The sequence below is a fragment of the Centruroides vittatus genome, unplaced genomic scaffold, assembly GCF_030686945.1.
Source record: "Centruroides vittatus isolate TY-2023 unplaced genomic scaffold, ASM3068694v2 scaffold_1015, whole genome shotgun sequence".
Lineage (NCBI taxonomy): Eukaryota > Metazoa > Arthropoda > Arachnida > Scorpiones > Buthidae > Centruroides > Centruroides vittatus.
Genome location: NW_027122666.1, coordinates 1,402,186 through 1,425,096, shown reverse-complemented (window position 1 = coordinate 1,425,096; position 22,911 = coordinate 1,402,186). Strand labels below are relative to the sequence as shown.

Here is a 22,911-nt window from a genome sequence, read left to right as displayed (position 1 = left end):
TATATAATAGCTGCTACCCGTAGTAAAAGTCCGAAGGTCATTGACAGCAAGCACAACGTAAGTTTAGAAAATCCTGCGCTCTCGTGTGTTATCTTTCATGGTATGGACGAGAATCTATTTTCCAGTAATACAATGCACAGCAAACATAGCTAGGGTTTTCTAGGAATGTCTTCGTCACGTTGCCACACTTTGGCCTAACATGACGCAGCTTCAACCATCTCGAATATTAGGGATCTAGAATAGCGGTTGCAACACTTGGGAAAACCTATCGCAGGACAGCATATGGTTTCTGTACGCTTCCATGCCCAAATATATTATAATTATTCTTTTAATTCTTTCCATTCTTTGAGCACTAAAAGGAACGTATAACTGGTCAAGTGGAGGTCCTACAAGGTAATAAAGACTTCTTTTAAATTGTACTATATTCTATTTCAATGCATTTTCCTTAGTTCTCAATTTATTTATTTATTTATTTATTTTTCAATGAGTATATTGCGTGCGATAATTACACAGACGATGATATAAAAGACATAAAATAAATAACAGGGCTAAACTTTTGATTTATGAATACTTTATGTAGTTTTTAATCGTGTAATTATCATATATACTTGATTTTTTCATTATTTTTATTGAACTTTAAATAATAAAGTTTTTAGGCCTATATTTTCTTAAGTATATTTTTTATAATTTCATTACCATAAACGTAATATTTTGCATTTTATCATAAACTTATAAAATTTATAAATTAATAATGAAGCCAAAATAAAACTTAGAAATCTTCTTCTACAGAATAAACACAATATTTTAATTTTAAATATATGTCAGAGCTCCTAAAATCCTAGGGCCTCAGACACTCGCTTACGCTTGTCAATATTCAGTCTTACATACATTTCTATTAGTCTAGCATTCTTAGTTAGGATTCTTGTCGTATAGATGTACGATACGAGCTTTACATTATACAAACTTATATAAAGGGAGTCAAACCCCTTATATAAAACTTGAGGGCCTCGCATAACATAAGACTGTTATTACATTAATACTGTACGAACTTCCTTCAAAATGATGCTGTTTATATGTACATTAATTTATTGGTAATAAAATCTAGATGATTAATTAACTATTAAAATTTATAACACAGTACTCAATGTGCCAGGTCTATTATTCTAGTTGACTCAACGTTGGGTTACTTGTATTTTACTAAAATCAGTATAGATTTTTTATAAAAAATATTGTCCCATGTCAGCTTATATATATATATAGACGTGTGTGTGTGTGTGTGTGTGTGTGTGTAAATTTCTTCGAACATATGATAACATAAGGTGCTGTCAAAATGATTAATAACAAACAGCAAGTAAACACGACAGGAATCTTAAGTACAGAACCACCATAAAAATATGGATTTACAAAGAATTCTATTTCAGAAAAATAAATCATAGAGATTTATTTTCTCTAAAGAAACTAGAACTTCATATCAAAATCGTTGCACGAGATGGAATATTATAGGTTTCATGTGGACACGATCACTAGTAGAGTAATTTGCTTAAACAAGTTTTTTGTGTCACTTAAACTGGCTGTAGGCAAAAATTGACTATAAAGTGATTGAGAAAAATGCGCTTTTTATTTTTTATATAACTTAATTTGGTTATAAATCACCAATTAAACTTCATAAATTTTAAAATGATTTGATTCTCCATTATCACGATGGACTCGAACTTGATAAAATTTCATACCTCTTTCAGCTGTTGGTGTTATTAAAATTTGAATAGGGAAATTATCTCTGTAAATTAATTAATATTTTATCAGTTTAACAAATTAAATTGCTATAAAAATTTATTTATTTACGAGGATAAATCCGATGATGAGTTTCCAGCATCCGAAATCGCACGTGCCTCCGCATCTTCGGATAATGTTACAATCCAATTACTATTCATCCAAGTTCGGTAATTTTTATAATGATATCTGCACAATATCAAAATTAAATTTTTATAAACAGTTTATTCTTTCGGTTTGAAAACGACGATTAAAATTACCTGAAACTGCCAATTACATACAACAGATACACGAACAATAAGAAGATAGCTAACACGGTTGCACTTACAAGCGATGAAACATCCTTTTTGCTTTTAGTATATTGGATTGCTTGCTCGATAAATATGAATATACATATAAAAAATAATGGTGTTAGAAGAAAAGAAACAAATAAATCTTTTAAGATGTTTCTAACTTGTTGTTGAGTTGTTGAATTTCGATACCAATCGTAAAACGTCTGGAAGATATAGATCAGTTGTTTACAATAAAATACATAATTATTTATTATTTATCGTTCTATACCTTTGAAGTTCGAGTAGCTGCATATTCGCCTTTACACAATTCACACGAGTTTGTAACACGAGTCTCTAGCCATTTTTGTAAGCATGTTCTGTGTATCAGTCCAATAGAACCTAGACAAATTTAAAATATATATATATATATTGTTTATTCTTGTTTGATACAAGATATATTGTTTAATATGGAGAGTGGAAGGTGTTGATAGATAACACAAAGTAAAAATGTTATCAATGTAAGTGCTTCTAACATCCAACTTCAAAAAAAAAAAAAAAAACGCCATAGTTATTAAGAAAGACTTACAAAATGTTTAAAGTATCTTTAAAAAAAGCATAAAACCTTAACGACGTAATAAGGTGCCAAACTACCTCTGAGGGACCCGAGATCGAATCCTGGAAGATCGAAAATTTCCAGGGAATTTTAGAGGGGTGATTCTTCCCAGATACATAGATAATGATAATATATATTTAACTCTTTGCCCTGTGGACACTAAGTGGGCCTTTTTTGGGTGTCCTGGCATTCAGCCACCAATGAGGAGGTTGATGGTGAGGAACGAACCCAACTTCCTTACCACCCAATCTCACAATAGTGGGTCTAATCGAATCCACCACGACACGTAAAAAAAGGTTGTCTTAGTGTCCACAGGGCAACGAGTTAAAAAATATATCATCATCATATTATTATATTTTCTGCTTTAATAACTTATTTTCTAAAATTCTCTAAGCTTGAAAACATTAATGAATATTTAAAACAATTACAGAAATAATCATTAATATATATATATATATATATATATATTATATATTTATATATATATATATATATATATATATATATATAAATTCATTCATCAATTTATAAACTGACATAAAAAATTAGAGACATTCAGTAGCCATTTTCGAGAGGCTCTAAGCAAGCGTAGATTTATTTAATGTTAAAGCTCGTAAGACACGTGACATCATACAAAATATGGGATCCTAGCTAGTGTTGATTTGCGAATAATGAACCTCTCACAAATTAATATATAAACTAAACAAGATCACACCACAGCTTTTAAATTTATTATTTAATGAAGAAGGGCCTTCTTATATTATAGTTTAGTGCAACGCTAAGTCTATTTGGAAAGCGTATGTGAGCTCCTAGAAACAGAAAAAGTGTGTTGCTATTGCTTTAAATCTTACCAGAGAAAAACAATCATAATAAATTATCCCTAAAGATGAAAATGAATCAAGAATTAGAAGAATTTAAATATTAAGGCTACAATTTTCCGCCATATTCATTTCCGATTTTTAGACGTTCATTCAAAGTTTAGTGTGCGATTTATTAATACAAATATTAATAATAAATAGTTATACGAAAGAAAGATGAATAATGACGAATGTTATAATTCGTCATTATTCATCTTTCAACAAAAAAATAAAAATATATTCATGCAGCATGAAAAATGAAAAAATCAAGCATGAAACTGGATTGATTACTCTAGAATATGGAAAGCATTCTACAGGAATGTGTTTTGAATGTGTTTTAAATTATATTAAATGCTTAATTATAATTAAGTAAGGTTTAATGACGTTTAGTGTGTCTCTTGTATCACAATGAAAAGAAATATATTTACTTCACGTAGTTTTGTTTGAATTTAAAAGTAGAAATTCTGGAGTTGGTGATGTTTTTTCAAGTACAATACTCATAGAGGAGCATCATGCAGTGAGACATCTCCACTGCTGCAGGCAAACATATAAGATATTTTCCTCCACCGATAAAAAATCCAAAAAATAAAATAAAATAAAAAAATTCTAGAGCTTGTAAAATTTTTACTTCCTACAAGAATAGCAGCGAGACAACATGGGAATATAAAAGCGTTATTGATTTACATGATCAAAAGCGTCTTAAAATTGACCATTTACGTCAAAATTGTTAAATATAATCATATAAAATCGTTAATATTAATTATTATAAAGTTAATTACATAAATATCAACAAAGTAATAATTACCTTTGTTGATTTTATTACCATAATATCAATTTTCGCAATTAGCTAGATTATAATATAGAAGAAGCGATCATTCAAAGAAGATAAAGCATAGAATTCAGTCTCAAATTATCTGTAATTTACATTAACTTGATTAATTGTTGCTAAAATTATCGCTTATTAATGTATTGTATTAAGTAACTGATAAATTCCATAAAGGGTGATACGAATTCAGCCGATAGAAATTATTTAAATCTCGGCTAACCGATTTTTGGGCCATTTATTTCAGTAAATAAATTTATGATTTTGAACTGATTGTATTTAGTTTTATCCTCTCAATTTTCCTGGACTTTTTGCACAGTTCATTAATGATTTATTTGTTTTGAGTTTTATGTAAAAATAAATTTCTACGTTATACCTTTACATTGGCATGGTGATATAAGCTTTTCCTTTTTGCTATTATAATAACATATACGACATTTTGGTTCATCCGATCGTGATATGTTAATGGTTCCAGTTATAGAATTACTGGTTATATTTAACGAAAGATTCTCCTTTTTATCGTTATTGTAGTCCTTTTCATAGTCCTTAACTTTAATTGAATTATCCTTAATGTCCATTAAATAATTTTTATTAACACGAGCAATAATATTAACAATGCAATTAGCATTATTATGTTACTTTTATTGTTGCTTATACAGAGTGTTCCATAAGTCTGGAACAATCGAAGTTATGTAGATCTTTGTGTTTTCTTTTACAGATGCAGTGGCGCGTTATAGCTTCATGGAACATAGGAAAATTTGATTTAAGCGCCCCTTATACAGTGTTCAAATATTTATCTTCGAGGAAATTTTTGAAAAGTTCCACGTTCGTTTTTTAACGCTAGTGCACCCAGCATCTGCACCACACCAGCAATCTAGGGTCCCCAGATACAGTACAAATTTAAATTTCCATATTATTACTACAATAATTAGTTTATAAAAAATTGATTTGGGGCACCCTGTTTGTGGGGACCCTAGGCAATTGCTCTTTTTGCCCATAGGATAATGCGCCACTGTACAGGTGAAGCATGGAGCTCAATAAGTAGGAACGAATTTAAGTTGTTTTGATGGTGTGGACCTGCAAATGTGTGAAGTTACTAAAGAGTATAACAGGCTGCATACAAATAGCTTGGTGAGCAGCGTGGTTGCATCATATTAAACTCTTAAGTTAGTCTCTAACATTAAACATGGATTCTTTCCTCCTTACTCAGCACCATGTAAAAGAGTAAACAAAGATTAACAACTTCTCCAGACTTATGGGCCACCCTGTATATCAATCTAATTTTATAGATTAATATTTATTACTTATTTAAATGCTTAAAACCAAATTTTAAATGTAAATTTAACGTATTTAAGTATATTTTTACGTATATAAATTATTAAAAAAAAAAAAAAAACAATCTTCAGTAAAAGTAAATATATTTTACATGTAAATGGTTACAATGCAAACTCAGAATTGAATAATGCATCGAGCTTTTATATTGTTTAAGTTGTGTTATTTAAGTGTAAATTTAGATAGGAGGATGTCTGGATGTTTGTTCAGTCGATCTAATTCAGGAAAATGTGATTTTCATTTTATACCACAAAAGAGAACTCACGGTTTAGTTTATTTAGACCATACAAAAGTTGAAATCGTTATAAGAAATCTGTAAATTCTAGAACAGAAATAATAATCTATCTCATTTACACTCGACAGGGATATTATTATTATTTACATATTCGTAAATATCCAAATAGGAACATTAAAAAACCAGCTTTAGTCTTCCTATTTCCATTTTTCTTGTCTTGTATCCCTCGAAGAAGGTTATTAAAATATGTTAAAGTTTATATAATTTGAATTAATTAAAAAAAACAATTTATATTCGTTATTTTATTAAAAATCTTAGTTAATGCAGTGTTTTTCTAAGTAACAGGAAACAAATTTGATTAGAGAAAAAAACATTAATAGAGTCACCATTAAATCAAAGACGACATAATTAGGTCAATCAAATGGTTCTAATGTATATAAATATGTTATTTTCTGTTTTCCTTAATTCATTAATAGGTATTATGATATATTTATGTATAGAATCAGAGTAAAAGTTTTAACTTTTTCCTACATTCTATCCTCTTCCATAATTTATTAAAGTTGGCACATTTATTTTTCAGAATTAAATATGTGTAAGGTTAACGAAGGATTAGAGGATTTTTATCAAAAACTGTTCTATTAATTAATCACTGATTTATTGAATAAAATATGAGTTCCTTCCGTTCTCATTAATGTGTAATTTTTAATGTATTACTTAAGTTTATACTTTGTTTTTCAATAGTATAGAACAAAAATAATGTTATAAGAATGGTATAATATAGAATAAAATATTAAGAATTGTATAATTTTTTAAATACAAATAATAGATAACTTTATAAAATTATTATTAATATTTAAAAGTTTATTTATTCAATATTTTAATATTGCTATACACTTTTATATTAAATCATTGTAGAAATTAATAATAATATCACTGTTTAAAACTTTAAATAATTCCATAAATAAATTTCAAAATGTAATTTTAAAAATAATCTGTTTATTATTTTAAAAACAATTAACTTTCAATTGTTAAATAAAATTGATCAATTTCATTGTTAAATGTAATTAACTCTATTTAAAGTAATCAGTTTCGTTATTTAAACATAATTAATTCTAAATTTAAAAATGATTAATTTCATTATTTAATTATAATTACATTTTAATGATAATAAATTGCCTTAAGTAAATAAATTGGTCAGTTTTAAATAACGAATTTATTTATTTATTTATTTATTTATTATGTGTTTAATTATTTAATTAAATGAACGAAATGACTTAGAAAATATTTAAATTTTATTACTATTTTATAAACTGTAATTTAAAAAAACTATATTACAGTTATTTTGTATTTTTAATTTTAATTTTAAATTATTAAATAAATTAGATTACTAGACACTAACTAAGATGCAAGATGGGGCTCACTCCAAATCACTAGTATGGAGCCCTATCTATCTCTGAAAGCCATAAAAATATATCAATAAAATCAATAAAAACATTATTACTATCTAAACAACTTTATGGACGTTTTTGATATCACTTATATATATATATATATATATATATATATATATATATATAACTAAATTTTAGGGTCCTCTTTGTCTAGAGCCCATGAAAAAATATTGCTAGTCAACTCTATATAGGTTTAATAGTCTTCAATATATAATGAGAGAAGTGAAAGGAGACCAGGCCAATCACAAATGTGGGGCCTTAATTCTTTCAAAGCCAGAAAATATACGAATAAAATTAATAAAATGAAAGCAAATTTTTACCACTTTTTCGTATCATTTATATATATAAAAGACTAAATTTTGGGACTCCTCTGTATCTGGTGGCCCGTATCTTATGGGTAAAAAGGAAAACTGTCTTGGGCCCCCACCAACAGGGCTCTCAGGCTCTCAAACCAATCTTTTATAAGAAAATATTTCTTTCGGAGAAAAATATCTGAAGTCAACATTGTACACGGGGCCTCCTAATTCAAATTTGCCAGGGCCCCATTAAGCTATAACGGGTTCATGCAAATGGTCCTGCTGACACCTTCTTTTTCCGAATCTGCAAGTATCAATCAATATATTAATTTTTATTGATTAATATTTAAATAATAAAACATTTTAAAGGAGATTTATACATATTGATTTCTCTACTAAATGTTTAAAATCTTTTAAAAAGAAATTATTTATAAAATATATCAGTAAGCAAGCGTAATTATCAGGTAATTTAGATTTAAATTACTTAATTATTATATATAATAAAACAATAAAAAATAAATGTTTTGATATTAAAAAAATTCAATAAATTATTTCACAGTGCTGTAATATAATTAATATATAACAGGTTCATAATATAAAAATAGAAATTATCACCTTCAGCGTCATGTTTTGAGTTTGTTTACTTACAATATATATAATTTATATATAACTATATATTATAATAATATCTGATAGAGATAAAATCCAGAATTAATTATATGCATAAACTAAGTATCTAGGGATATATAATGCATATTTTTTTATGCAGATAAAGCTTGAGATTATACATAATTTCTAGAGCCATTCTATAATTTGTGTATTATAGAATGGAGTTTTATTAAATAGGAATTATTTAAAGCATAACGACTCGGACAGATTTCTGTAATTTATAAATATTTCGTTATTCCAGTTATTTATTTTTAGAATCGTTCTAGTTTAGGCGCCTTGAAATTTTGCATAGGGGAATACAAAAAGTAGTCTTTTGTTCTATTCATTATTTTATAATTTATTTCTGAAAATATGATTATGATCGAGTGATAATTATACGATGGAAAAATCAGATTAATGTTATAGGTCTATTGTTTATTTTTCCTCTTACTTTTTTTGAAACTTGGACATTAACTTACACCGAAACTTTGTGTGTTCGATTTTCATATGAGATCAGTTAAATTTATATAAATAAAATAGTCATTTATTTTCTAATGACTATATTTAACTAATGTATTGATATTTATAAAGTTTTAACTGATTTATTTATAATTTCTTTAAATCATTTTTTTAGTTGTTTATAAGTAAATTAAATCGTTTCAAGGAAGATGTAATACCTGTAGGAGATTATTTTATCAGGGAAAAAGTCCATTTAGGAAACCTAGAAAGGATATTTAGCCCCAGAACGTCTTAATCTCTTAAATTTTGTAGGTAGTTGCGCCTTGCAAACGGGCTGGCCACATGAAGTTTTCGTGTTTTCTTCACGTGTGTCACCTAAACAAGTGACAAGTTTCTCTAGAAAGTCCTCCCGGAGGGAGGGATAGCTATAAAGCAACGCAACACAATGGGTACTCCTATTGCGTTGCACTTTCAAACCATGCGTCTGAAGCATGGTTTTAAAGTGATGTAACTTAAGATTTACTTTGATAAAAACAAGTAAAAACACATTGTTACCATTTATTGATTTTATTTATATATTTTTATGGCTTTAGAAGGTGAATAAGGCACATATTTACAAGTGGTCTGATGCCCTATCACTTCTCTCAACCTCTAATTAAAAAAACATCTGTACATCCAGGCTCTCTAATTAAAACTATTGTTATTTATAGATTATTGAAATCAATAATAAAGAGATCGATAATTTTTTTATTATTATTTAAAACTCTCGATTAGTTATTTGTAAATCAATTACTGTTTAACCTCTGAAGAACGAATGCTGAAGGGAGCATTAAAAAGGCCGTTGTTTGGAGGTTTCTGAAAAAAATGGCTGCAGTTTAGAGATGGCTTTTAGTGGAGGTTCGACCGTATCGTTTATAATTATAATATTACATTTGAAATAATTAATATTTTAAAATTTTAAAACAATTTACTTATAATATGAACGATAATAATAGAGGAAAAAATATATATATCAATTCTAGTTATTATACAACAATTCATGACTTTCAATGCTGGTTCATAAACGGAAGACAGGTTTTTAAATTATGATATCGTCAAGTATAATATTGATTAAAGCCTACATACTTTGCGAAATATCTGTCTATCACGATCTACATCTCAAGAATTATTCATCACAAAAAAAAAATGATTTTTTTTCAGTATATACGAGGGACATCTGGAAAAGTTGTTACCACCCGAAGCAATTTAAAAAAAAAATAAAATTAGCAAAATTATTCATTATAATTTAAAGAAAATTAAGCAAGTGTAATATCTCTTAATTAAAGTGATAATATTTTAAAAATACGTGTAGAAGAGCTCTGTTTTTCGCCCCACTTCATCTATGTTTGGCTTTGTTCATTAATTTTATGTATTAAAAAAAATAGTCGAATTTAAAATATTCAAGTCGCATCGTGACCCACAAAAAAACGGAAAGTGTATCGAAATAAGCCTAAAAATAAATTTCTTTACCTTTTACCTTCGCGAAAAGCGATACAAAAGAAACAATTTCCGTTATAAATTACTGATTATTGCTTTATTTTTAATTACATTAATAACAAGAATTTAATTTTTTTAAAATTTATTATTTTAAATGTAAATATAAGCCTACATATCACAATTTAGCCAGTATTAGTTATAAGATTTTAAATTATATAAAATATTTTGTAAATTTATAGATTTAATATAGAACAGACGTAAGAATTATGGCAGATTTTCATCAGTGTGTGACTAAATCTCAACACCTAAAGCCCTGACTCATTTTGAAACTCCATTATGGACAGTCACCACGTGTTCCTTAAATTCCAGAAAACTCGCCTTCAATGCCCAAATGTGCCAACTTGTTCTTCCCTTTGGGCAACTGTTCATTGAATTGCCTCAAGGTATGTAGATATGGATAAAGTTTATCTTAATTATATAATTCATGTACTTAGTCATTTTCCAGTTAAAGTAATTTCTGGTTATTTTATAATCTCCATTAAAAGCTGTTAGGATTTTCTACATATGTTACAAAGAGAACCACCATTTTTTCATCTTATATTATTTTACTTCATTTTTCCCATTATTCTTGTGTATAACTACAATTATCCTCAAGTACTGTACATAATACTATACCAAGTTAAACAATATAATATTAATTATGTTTTTAACTTTCTGTAGGATTTTATTAATTAAAATTCAATTTAAAAACTAAAATTATGATTAAATAATTTTATTTCGATAAGAAACTTAACTACATAATACAATTAACTGATCAACCATTTAAATAATAGGCTAAGAATATAATGGAATAAATGTTTTTAAAGTGAATAAACATGTGATTCGGTCGGTATATTAATAGCCACATTACAATGAGAAATTGAATTTTATTTGAAAGAAATATATAAACAATAGTAATAAGTTTATATTATAGAGATTTAACCTACATAATCAACCGAAATTTTTATAAAAATAGTAGATAATGATAATAATAACTGGTTAGATCAATAACTATAGGGCAGGCCTTATGACTAAAGGGGCCATTAAGCCATTTGTTCCAGGCCTCAAAAACACAAATTTCTTGTATTTTTGAGGCCTGGATCAAAAGATCCTTGTGTTTATCAAGGAAAATAATCTTTGTTTTGTCAAATTTTAGTATTTAAATTAATATACTAGGAACCTCATAAAGGTAAGTGACCAGGACCTCCTTTACCTGTAAGAGGCCCTGCTATAGAAATAACTTTCAGTTACGTCTACAAATAGGTTAAATTTATCATCATTATTATTTATATTAATAATTACATTAATAAAATATTTGTTTATTTAATTATTAAATCAATTAATTTATATGTTGTTTAACTAAATATATAAATAACTAAGCTTGGAACAATTATAATTTAAAAAATACAATTAAAATAAAAATCATATGAATCAATATAACAATCATTTTTATTGTTTACAACTGTTTAAAATAATGATAACTAATTCTAAAAATATATTAATTTATATAAAAATTATCAGAAAGTAAAAAATTTTGTTATAAAATAGGATTAATGTGAAAAATTTATAAATAACATGTTAAAGAGAAGGAAAATTAATATAGAAAAAAAGTCTTAGGTAGAAAACTCTCCTATGAAAATGAATAAAAGGATAAATGCTGATTTAGGTCATGTGGGAAAGTAGCCACACAATCTTTTGTATATGCTATTTTTCAATGAGAGGGGGAGGGAAAACCATATTCAGAACAGGTTAGCTGTATATAAAATGAAGAAAGAGCAATATTATGGACAGTTAGTTCAGTTTATTTTACTTGGAGCAGCTTGTCTAGGCTAATACCCAATTATTATCATAGGTGAGTAGCATTTGTACTGCATCTATACATTTTTAATCATTTACTCATTAGACAATATGTAGTAAAATTAAATAATTTCATAATTTTTAATATAAATATATAGTTTAAAATAATTAAATTATTATAAAGTTTGTATTAAGTTACTATTCATTTATATTAAAACATATTTTAGAAAATTGATTAGACAATTAGAAAAATTGTAATTTAAATATGTAAATTAATTATTATTATTTTTTATAAATTTATAAATTCTTAATGATATTAATTATATAAATTATTATTATTTATCTATCCTGTTTTCTTATGTAAATTTCCACCCTTAATTATAATGGTGACAGGTTACATTATAACAACTTGCTATTTACTTTTAATTCATTCATTTCTTTAAATATCTATTATATTCTTTAAGTATCTATTCTTTAAATATGAGGCTATTGCTTGATAAGAATTTTTAAACATATTTTAAAATCATTTTTACAATATTTAAAACCTTAAATTTATAATATAAAACTGTTTTAGTAAAATATTTATTAGTATATTAGCACATTCTGTTAATATATTTTTAATGTAGATTAAGTAAAGATAAAAAAAATTGTGAAAGATAAATATAACGATAATAAATATTAATTATATTTAAAGATAAACATAGAAAGTACTTGTTTATAGACAAGTAGAATTCCGTAACTAGTAGTTGATTTTCTATAAATGGTAGAATTAGATCTCAGCTAATGTCAGCTTTTTTGTTGCTATTTTAGTATATTTATGTTATAAAATGCCTGCTTTTTTATGTGTAATTTATTATAAAAGCTTTTATAATTTAAAAATTTAATAAATATGAATTTTTCATCCGGTTTTATTATTTGTTTTAACATATTTCTTATAAAACCTGTTTTATAAAGTGGGTAAACGTTTTCACCCATTTGTGATATTTTACTTTCACTCAGACACCTAGTTAATCGACCTAAATTATTACTTTTACTTAATCCGAACCAGGAAACGGAAAATACTTCCTTGTCTTTGGTTCAAAACAGGGCTATAGACTTGTTTTTGTCAAAGCCCTATCGTTGCGATATCTTCCGAATCTCTCGCCTTGGACAGGTTTTAATACAAAATATAAGTTTTTTAAATTAAATTTTAATTAATTATTATCTTTTAACTTTCATTTTTCTGCCGGTTTATTTACGAAATTTATCGTTCATAAAACTAATTAACACGTCAAAGTCCGTTGACGATGAGTAAGATGTCATCTCCTTAAAGGTGATGAATTTGATTGATGTTATAGAAAATAAAATTCCGTAATCGGCTATTAAATTCTTTATATATTTTTATAACTTGTATATATAGATTTAAGCTTATTTAAGTCATAAATTTCACGACTTAAAGGCAACGTGCCCTATAAATTACATATGTAGCGCGTGGGTAGACAGGAAATGCAATTGATTTATCACACTTTTTTAAGCAAATTCTTAAGTAAATATTATGTAAACTTATTATTTTTATATAGATTTAAGTTAAGAATTTTTAAACTTAAGTTATCCTTCCTCTCTCCAAAAAAAAAAAATCTGCAGACACGAGTCCATTTTTAGCATCATCTTCACTACCAAGGAAAAATATTCGAATCAAAACAGACTACGCCCTATCCCAATTTCCTTTCTCTTTCCTTTCCTATCATCTTCAATCTATCTAATTTTATCTTCCTTTTTTTTTTTCCTTTTCAAAATACTCTCCTTCTCCTCGTTCACTGTTTATGTTTCAGGGTTTAGGTCAAACGATGGGCGAATCGTTTCTATTTTTGATAAAATTTCCTTTTTATATCGCCCTTGGCATTTAACAATAAGGCAATAGGAAAATTTGTAAGTTTCACACCCATTTTCAAACGGATTTAGAAAATAGAAATGCATTTCTCTCGATGGAGGAAGAAGAAAAAAACAGAAATAAATCTAGCTTTAAAAATATTCCAAAAGGATAATAACTTGCGAATTGCATTTCGCCAGTTATAAATAGAATTTTTATTTTTAGAATATAAACAAACGGATCAATATACAGCCTTATACCAGTTCTACTATCTTAACTATAGATTTAAATTATATTAAAATAAATATAAATCTAAACTTTGATCACTTTTCGTACCTTAAACACAATTCGTAAGCGTGTTAATTTAGAAATTGCAGTTTCTCTGCAGAAAATATGATTAAAAATCACATTTCAGTGCTATAAAAAATACAAAAGTCTACATATTTTTACCTTACAATACTTTAATTCAATTATTTCCAGTATCCACTTTTAGTCGGAGAGATTCTTTAGCTCGACTTGCTTCTTCCATGAATCTTCATTATGGTGAAGTAACTGTAATTAGCATATTGTGCAAAATGCATAAGATTAAGATATTGTTTTAAAAGTATAATAATACATCTGATAACATCGTTTCTGAAATATTCACTCCGTTAACGTCAGCATAAAATGATTAATTGAAACTAACCAAGAGAATATTTCGAGTTCCAAAATAATGCAATGAACTCTGCAGAGTTTGATGTACGATAAATGATAGCATTTATAAATAGATTTTTAATTTAAATGATTAACGATTAATATATTTAAAAACTAGATTATAAAAAAAAATCGATTAAAATGTTATTATCTTTATAATAAACTCATTTATAGTTACGCTATTTATAAATTTATATTTAAAGATCTCAATGATTAGTCTCACTATTTGATAAATAACAAGACTAATATATAGTTCCTAAAATTATATTAATGTTAAAGAAATTTGTATAATGTAATTTTATTTACTGTTTTTATTAGTTTTAAATGGACTTTTTATATAAAAATTTGCAAAATTAGTAATATAATAAGTCAAAATTTACTAAAAATATCCCTACTTTCTTTCCTATCGCCTTCAATTTATCCAATTTTATCTTTTTTGCTTTAAAAGTACTCTCCTCGTCCACCCTTCATCTGTATAAATCAATGAAATTAATCATGATATTATCATGATTATTTTCATATTATACATATTATGATTTATATAGTTTTATCATTATCTTGATAAAACTATATAAATAATGGATGCTTAATTATAATAATTACTATTATATACCGAGGAAGAAAGGAAAAAATAAATTTCATGTGCTGTGTAGTGTATATAGTATATATACTCGTATGTTATGTAGTGTAGAATAATATAGTTGAATACACTCAGTTCCAGATTGCCCACTTTGCACTATAGCTACAATTAAACGTTATTAATTTATGATGTAATATAATATCCAGGCCTCAGAAGTGTCCCAAACTTATGGCCCTAGGCCCCCCGTAAAGGTCGTAATCTGTCACTGAATATAGGCCTACTAAAATATACCACACAGTGTATAGTATAGTATGTGTAATTTGTATATAAATAATCTCTTGCATAAAATCCTATATATTAAATACATAATTTGTTTTTATGTTATATTTTATGTTAGTTTGTTATTGTTTTTGGTATTTTATGTTATTTTATATTTAATACATCTGTTTTTATGTAATATTTGCCTTGGAATTAACATATTTCTTTACAGAATGAATAAAATACAGTACATCTGTGCTTTAACGTTATGTTTTATGGTATTTCTTTACTCTATACCATCCGTGGAAAGCATACCTTATGTACATACAAAATACCATGCGATAGGAAAACCGTGAGTATTTTTAACACAGAAATTTAAATTAAAAACAAAACATTTTAAATCTATATTTATGCATGTTTTTTTTAATATTAAGAAATATTCTAAACGATACTCCAAAGTGAAAAGCTATTTTTTTTTTTTTAATTTTTTTTATATACATAAGTTCTAAAATAAATATTTTCTTTACATATTTTTAAAAAAAAGTATTCTCTGAAAGTTGTCCTTTTTATTATTATTTTTCTTTAAATATTTAAATATTCAAAGTAAGATAAAGAAAGAATTTCTTCGAAAATTGTTTAAAGAATATTAATATTTTGAAATGTACTCAAGCAATAAATAAAAATGTTCAAAACAATTTATATCCATAAGCAAGAAGAGGAATAAATTAATATATAAAATAAAAATATTTAAATATCCATCACTTAAACGTGATTAAATTAAATTATTATTATTATTATTTATTGTTTTTTAAAAATAAAATAAATGTTTTATCAAATTTTAAGATTTATTATAAGTCATTGTGACATTTAAACTGTGGCCATTTATATTATTTTTGTCATATATTTTCTATATTTTGTGTACATTTATAAAGAAAATATTTATTGATCTTATTTTAAAAATAATCTTTCTAGGAAGGGAAAGAAATTTGATTTTTTTTTTAAATAACTTAAATTTGATAAGAATAAAACTAGTTTTATATATATAAAATAATATTTGTAAGGAAAATAAAATAAATTTAATTAATTACAGATATTATTTTATTTTCTTTACATTTGGATTAATTTCAACTGAGAATTTATTCTAGAATTTTTGTAGAATTGCTAATAAATTCTAGAAATTATTAAAAATTATCATCATAAAGTTTATAAAATAGAAATTCTAATGTACATAATTCTAATTAATATTAATTAATATCAGTAAATTAATTAGATATTTAAGATTAAAAAAATTTGACTAAAAATATTTATAAAAGTTTTCCTTGTATTTTTAGAAAATTTTGAAAATTTAATAATTTTTATTTGTTTTTTTTATTATAAAATTTATATATTTATTTATTTTAAAATAAGAAGTTTTTAAATAAAAAACGAAAAAATAAATATATAAAAATACATTAAGTTTTATTTATTTTATGATATTTTAAAAATTTAATTAAATTGTATCATAAGATGTTGATTAAATAATTTAAAGTAAAATATAAATTTTATTGTTTACGTTAAAATATATATATTATAAATTATTACTTATTGAGATGAAATATAGTTAATAATACCAAAATATATTTAATTTGCTGGTATAAGTTTTTATAAAATAAATGTTCACTCTTTAAATACATTTTAAAATGTCGAAATAATAAATTATACGTAATGAAATTTAAATTTTCGAATTAATCAATAGAATTAATAACTATTTTAGAAAGTAACCAATAAGATAACTATAATAATTTAAATTTTCAAAATCGGCAGTGACGTCATTCCGATTAACCAATAATATGAAAGAAACTTGAAAAATTTAAAAATTAACCAATAAAACGGTAGAAATAGTATCGATATTAAGAAAGTAGTAGTTTTGAAAGAAAAATTTAAAATAACCAATGAAATTTTTAAAATTTTTAATTTTATAACTCATACTTTATTTATTTATTTATAGGATATTCAAGGTTTATGGATGGCCAAAATGGGGATGGAAATGGCACAAACTTCCGTTACTGGTCAAACTAGCGATTTTATCTAAACTAAAACTCCTAATAAAACTCGGAAAGCTCGGAGTTGCGATTAAATTAGCTAAGAAGATAGTGAAACCAAAATACAAATATCCTAAATGGGTTGTTACTAAAGGAATAGGAGTACATAAATTTAAATATTGGGGTTAAAAATTCAAAAGATTAAAAAAAAAATCCAAAATAAGAAGAAGAATATATATATACACATATATATTTTATCATCTGTATAAAATTTCTGTCGGCTTTGTCTTGGTGTTGTATAATATAAATTCGTTTAAAGCGTCAATTCCTCGTTTACGAGTTGCGTAAACACGTCCATAAAAATAAATAAAAGCCTTCTTTATATGTTGTATAGAAAATATTCACCACTTTCGTATAATTTTTCTTTTCATTCATATAGATGTAAAACTTATTTTTTATTATTCACATATAAATTTCGCGAGTAAAGTCAATTTTTAGTGATGACATTATGTAATGGCGGCATACTCACGTGACTATTCACGTGACGTTCTTTACCAAAATTTTGTAAAAAGTATAGTTTATTCCATAATATGTTTTTTCATTTACGATAAATTAGAGTTTCTTTTCTTTCCGGTAATAAATAAAACAGTCGTGATTTTAAAAATGTTAAAATAATTTAATATTTTTAAAACATATCAATGGAAATTATGTAATAAAATTCAAATTTATTCTTAAGAATGTGAATGGTTTAGAATAGTCATGTGACTCTTAACCATTCTTTGACGTCATATTCGAGAGATCCTATTATAGGTAATCTAATTTATGTTCTTCGTTGCTACCATCTAGTGTTCATTTCGAGAACTATATGTAAATTTTAAAGATTTTTATGTATTGTTAACAGTTTAAATTATATAATAATAACATATAAATAAAATTATGCAAATATTCAATAAATAACAATACATTTTTTAATAATTCCGTTAATGGAAATTTGTGTATTTATCCATAACAAGTATTTACTGTAAATCATGTAAAAAAAAAGTAATTCTATTTGTTTAAAATACGTGAATAAATTACTTATAATGCAATTATATATTTGTTAGTTTTTAAAATCTTTATAATTTCCTTATCTATAAATAAAAATTTTATTTAGTTTTTAATTTTTAAATTGTTCTATTATCACGCCATCTGTTGACAAAAACACTAAACTCCATTACATATAATTTTGAAAGCTTCCGAAAACAACAATGCCATCTAGTGACAAATTCATAAACCATTTTACATACAAATTAAAAAAATAATAATTTTAACGTTAAAAAAAAACTTAATTTATAAAAGAATAATGTAAATTTTACTTGTTAACGTCTAAATTATCAAAAAAGTTTTTAAATCGGTATAAATTTCACGAATCGTGTTCCTTCTTTCTCATCCTTAAATAAACCTCTTATTGACCCTTGACCTATGCGTAACTTAAACTTTAACCTTTGATTTTCCTTCCTACTTTAACTCTAAGTTTGCAACTCTCGTACGTAATTTTTTTCTCACATTTCTCTTGTCAGTTGAAATTTATAAGCTCGATAATTCATTTCATAAGCGTAACATCGTCACGTAGAGATTTTATGGAACAATGCAGATTATTGTTGTTACGAGTAACGAATCGTATGATAAAATCAAACGAGGGGGGGAGACAATAAGATGTTAAGGTGCCATTTTTCGCATTTATAACGTTATCTGGAAAAACGTGACACATCTTCCTCCTACCTGCCCTAATTGTTCTTTATTTATGGTTACGCTTAACAATAAACTATTTTACTAACATTATATAACTTATATTTAGATTATTTTTTTAATCGAACCGCATAAAAGGGCCTTCTTTTAATTACTGTTAAGCTATCGAAACGATTGAGTAACAGTAATTAAAAGAAGGCCCTTTTATGCATAACTACACAATTATCATTATATCCAAGATCTCTCGGGTTGAGAGGTGCCGGTCCACTGACCTTTCTGTGGGGCTTGTAAAGGTTAGTGGAATGAGAAATACTACAGAATGATAATTTGTAAATGTTTTTGAGGCCCCCGCAAATGGGAGGAGGTGCCGATTCCATGTTTGATCAAATTTGTTTACTTGTTATTGATTTTACATTTTGATTTATGGTAAATGGATGATTTAGGGCCTCACATTTATGGGGGGTATAGTAGTGTTTAGTGGCCTGACACTTTTAAATTTATTATTATTAGGCGGAGAAGAGAAGCTTTATGTGTTATAGCTTGAGGCCATAAGAAGTGTTAATCCCGCTCTGTGAATGATTTATCGCGTGTTACGACGCGTTACGGTAATCGACATTAATGAAAAAGTCATAAATTTTACCATTTAAATGTTTTTTTATTATTAATTTATATCTTTACATCTATAGGTGTGAGCAATCCTTCGAGTTTCAAGGCCTAAACCAATTAAGATCATTTTGTAAGAAGAATGCTAAATTAATTAATAATTATTTAGCAAGCTTAAAATATTGAATATTTCGATTAATAATTAGTAAAACGAGTTTTAAAATACCAAACTCCTACGAGAAGAATGTTTTAAGGAAGGGCCTTGTAATTAAAGGTAAAAATTCGAACATACATTTCACTACAAAACCTCTTCTCACTTGAGTAACGTAGTGAAAAGTAGGTCGATTTTTAGCCTCCTTCTCTAAATAGACCATTCTCTATACAAGGTTTATAACTGTAATGTCTAGTGATGTAGTTTAAGTTATACATGAAAGGTCACTAACAAAAGTAGATTTCTTTTCATTATTTATCCATAAACAATTAGGTCTATGGTAGCCTACAATATTCGTACTTCTTAAGGATCAATGTCCTCGTGTTTACGAATTTCGCAAGTCTTGCTGCGAGTTTATGTAAAGTTTGTTTTTTTTTTTTTCTGCGTTTTTACAGTAAATAAATGTGAGAAATTAACACACACACACACACACACACAACTCCTCACACGTATTATTTTGACAATAGTTATAAACAGATTGAGCGTGACTGATCGCTACAACAGTAGAATTACCGAGAACCTTATCATGCTTGTCTAAGTTTTGAATATATCCCGAAATTTTCCTTACAATACGGGTCTTACATAGTTGCACATAATGGTGACATGAATTCTATTTCCCCCACAGCAGAATTTACAATTCAGGATGTGATTTGTTTTTTTTTTTTTTTTTTAATGATGATCGTAACGAGATCAACTCCAAAAGAGTAGGCCCATGTCTGCAACATGTATAAGTAGGGCGTGAGGAGAAAACTCTACTCCTATAAATTCTACCCTGATCACTCTTCTCAGTAAGCTGGAAAAAATATATGAATAGAACAAACTTGATTATCATCATATGGAGGGCCGCTCAAAGACGGAGCGAGATCTGATCACCTACTTTTTTGAAGATCTCAAATAGATCAAAAATTGTATATATATATATATATATATTTTTTTTTTTAAATAATAAGATATAACAAATAATAATAATTTTTTCTTTGGTATACTGGCACAATGAAGTGACGCTTAATCAACACTGGGCGAGTTTTCCATCTTTATTTAGTTAGGTTTAGTTACCATCAATTTTTTCCTTCTTAGTACACGAGAATACAATGGAATGAATAATTTATAAGAAATATTTTTGAGGTTCAGTATGTGTGTAGGCTTGGCAAAATAGTCTTTCTGGTATTGTGTATTTGATTTTTGTGTGTATATGGCAACATTACACGTAGACGATTCCTCCCAGAGGGCTCTTTATTGGAAACTGATCCCTATTTAGATGTTATAAACGTGAAGAATACACAGAAAACTCCACGTGACCAGTCCTTTGATAGGTGCGAACCCATGACCCATGAACGTTAAATGGTTTTTTACCCATTCAACCATTGGTAAGCACTCTATTTGAACTTGATTTAGATTTAATTTTACATGAAAAATATATTTTGCTTTAGTGTTAATGAACTGTTTGTCTCTAAAAATACTATAAAAGTTTATTTACAAGGAAATTATGTTTTATAAATTGTTTACTCATAAGAAAGGTATGTAATGATATAATTAATGAAAATGTAATGATTCATAGCTCTAAGAAACTGATTCATGGCTGATATTTTCAAATAACTTATTCAACAATTTAAATTTAACTCTCACGAATTTAATGATCAAGTTATGAGGTAGCAAGATAGAATTTTTGATTTGTAGCCTAATTATTATATTTAGTTACTTACATTAATTGTTTTCCATTCTATTTCAGTTACTTTGACTTCTGGAGGGTTAAGTTACGTTAAATCTCAACGCTTCATTTGCATAAGAATGCATTTCGGACTCTTTCGGATTCCCTCTGTCACGTGTCATAAAGTACTTCGAGTGGTACTATACCTCTGTACTCACGTATTTTTTGTTTTAGAATTTTCTGAATAAAATGACTGTTTCTGGACATCATCTTTGATATTAAGTTTTATTGATATGTAGCCTATACCGAAGAAAGGCATTTATGGAATCATAAAGATCCACAATACGTCAAAAGGATTTTGTGAGAAGGTTTCTTAACAGCCTTGGCTTTCTGTTCCTGATCCATTTTTTCGTCCAGGCTTTCCCTTTTTCATGTTCTTCAGTTATTTCATCCGCATCAATATAAGTATTAGTATTAATATAGTATTAATATATATATATATAATATATAGTATTAATATAGTATTAATATAACCACTTTCGTGATACGAGACAGCCGTATTTGTCTGCTACGTGCCTCAGAAGGGTAAAGAAAAAATCACATTGTGTGATTGGTAGCAAATCTGTAGAGTTACTTTCGACAAAATCGCCCAATTTTCGTATCGCATAAAACCATTTAGTGATGGAGCGCCACTCATCCGCGTGCCATTAACTCCCGTGTGAAAGCATACCTTCGAAATAAAAGATTTCAATGGGGAGATGAATGAACGCGACCGAGTAAGTACTAGTGGATTATACTCCCACAAGTAGCACTGTGAACGATCTCCAAAAGAAGTCAGCAATATAAATTACCAATTTAGATATTTTCTTTACGCAGTGCCGTAACTAGCCATTCCTGTGCCCTGTGCAAGAATTTGCATTTAGGCTCCTTAATTAAGTAGGTTTGGGAAAATAATACAATAAATACATTCATTTTGTGCCCCCTTCGAAATGGGCCCTGTGCAAGTGCATCTGTTGCACCTGCCTAGTTACGGCACTGGTTACATTTTCAATTCTGTGCCCTTTTTTGTACTTTTAAGCCATGTTTATTTTTCTCCATAAACCAACATTACGCCCACATTTATTTTATTACTTCGCCATTTTGGAGGGTTTTTCATTCTAAATATAACCTTATTTTAACATCTTTTTTTGTGAAAGCTTTCAAAATGTAATAATCATATTCCTGCAGAATGCGATCGTCATCAACTTCAGAC

At 26.7% G+C, this 22,911-nt stretch overlaps 1 protein-coding gene and 2 long non-coding RNA genes across 6 annotated transcripts; 1 reads left to right on the top strand and 2 right to left on the bottom strand.

The window, feature by feature from the left end:
* Positions 1-1,615: 1,615 nt before the first annotated feature.
* LOC136986251 (E3 ubiquitin-protein ligase MARCHF3-like) lies at positions 1,616-5,262 on the bottom strand. 2 transcript variants are annotated; one of them, XM_067283748.1, is made up of 5 exons: positions 4,712-5,262; positions 2,332-2,441; positions 2,031-2,266; positions 1,843-1,959; positions 1,616-1,777 (listed from the first exon to the last, which is right to left on the bottom strand). In XM_067283748.1, exons 1-5 carry the CDS (start codon positions 4,911-4,913, stop codon positions 1,657-1,659), a joined length of 786 nt encoding a protein of 261 aa, XP_067139849.1. In that variant the 5' UTR covers positions 4,914-5,262; the 3' UTR covers positions 1,616-1,656. The 2 variants fall into 2 exon arrangements, with proteins under 2 accessions (XP_067139849.1, XP_067139850.1); XM_067283749.1 differs by having other exon boundaries at positions 1,624-1,777; positions 1,886-1,959.
* A 2,629-nt stretch (positions 5,263-7,891) lies between these two features.
* On the bottom strand, positions 7,892-21,768 carry LOC136986232 (uncharacterized). 3 transcript variants are annotated; one of them, XR_010882447.1, is made up of 3 exons: positions 21,715-21,768; positions 15,006-15,081; positions 7,892-7,953 (listed from the first exon to the last, which is right to left on the bottom strand). It is a non-coding gene; the product is annotated as an uncharacterized lncRNA (long non-coding RNA). The 3 variants fall into 3 exon arrangements; XR_010882448.1 differs by lacking the exon at positions 21,715-21,768 and adding an exon at positions 17,030-17,144; XR_010882449.1 differs by lacking the exons at positions 7,892-7,953; positions 21,715-21,768 and adding exons at positions 14,535-14,641; positions 17,030-17,144.
* LOC136986230 (uncharacterized) lies at positions 10,476-17,647 on the top strand. The gene is made up of 3 exons (XR_010882446.1): positions 10,476-10,675; positions 15,681-15,800; positions 17,436-17,647. It is a non-coding gene; the product is annotated as an uncharacterized lncRNA (long non-coding RNA).
* Positions 21,769-22,911: the final 1,143 nt, after the last annotated feature.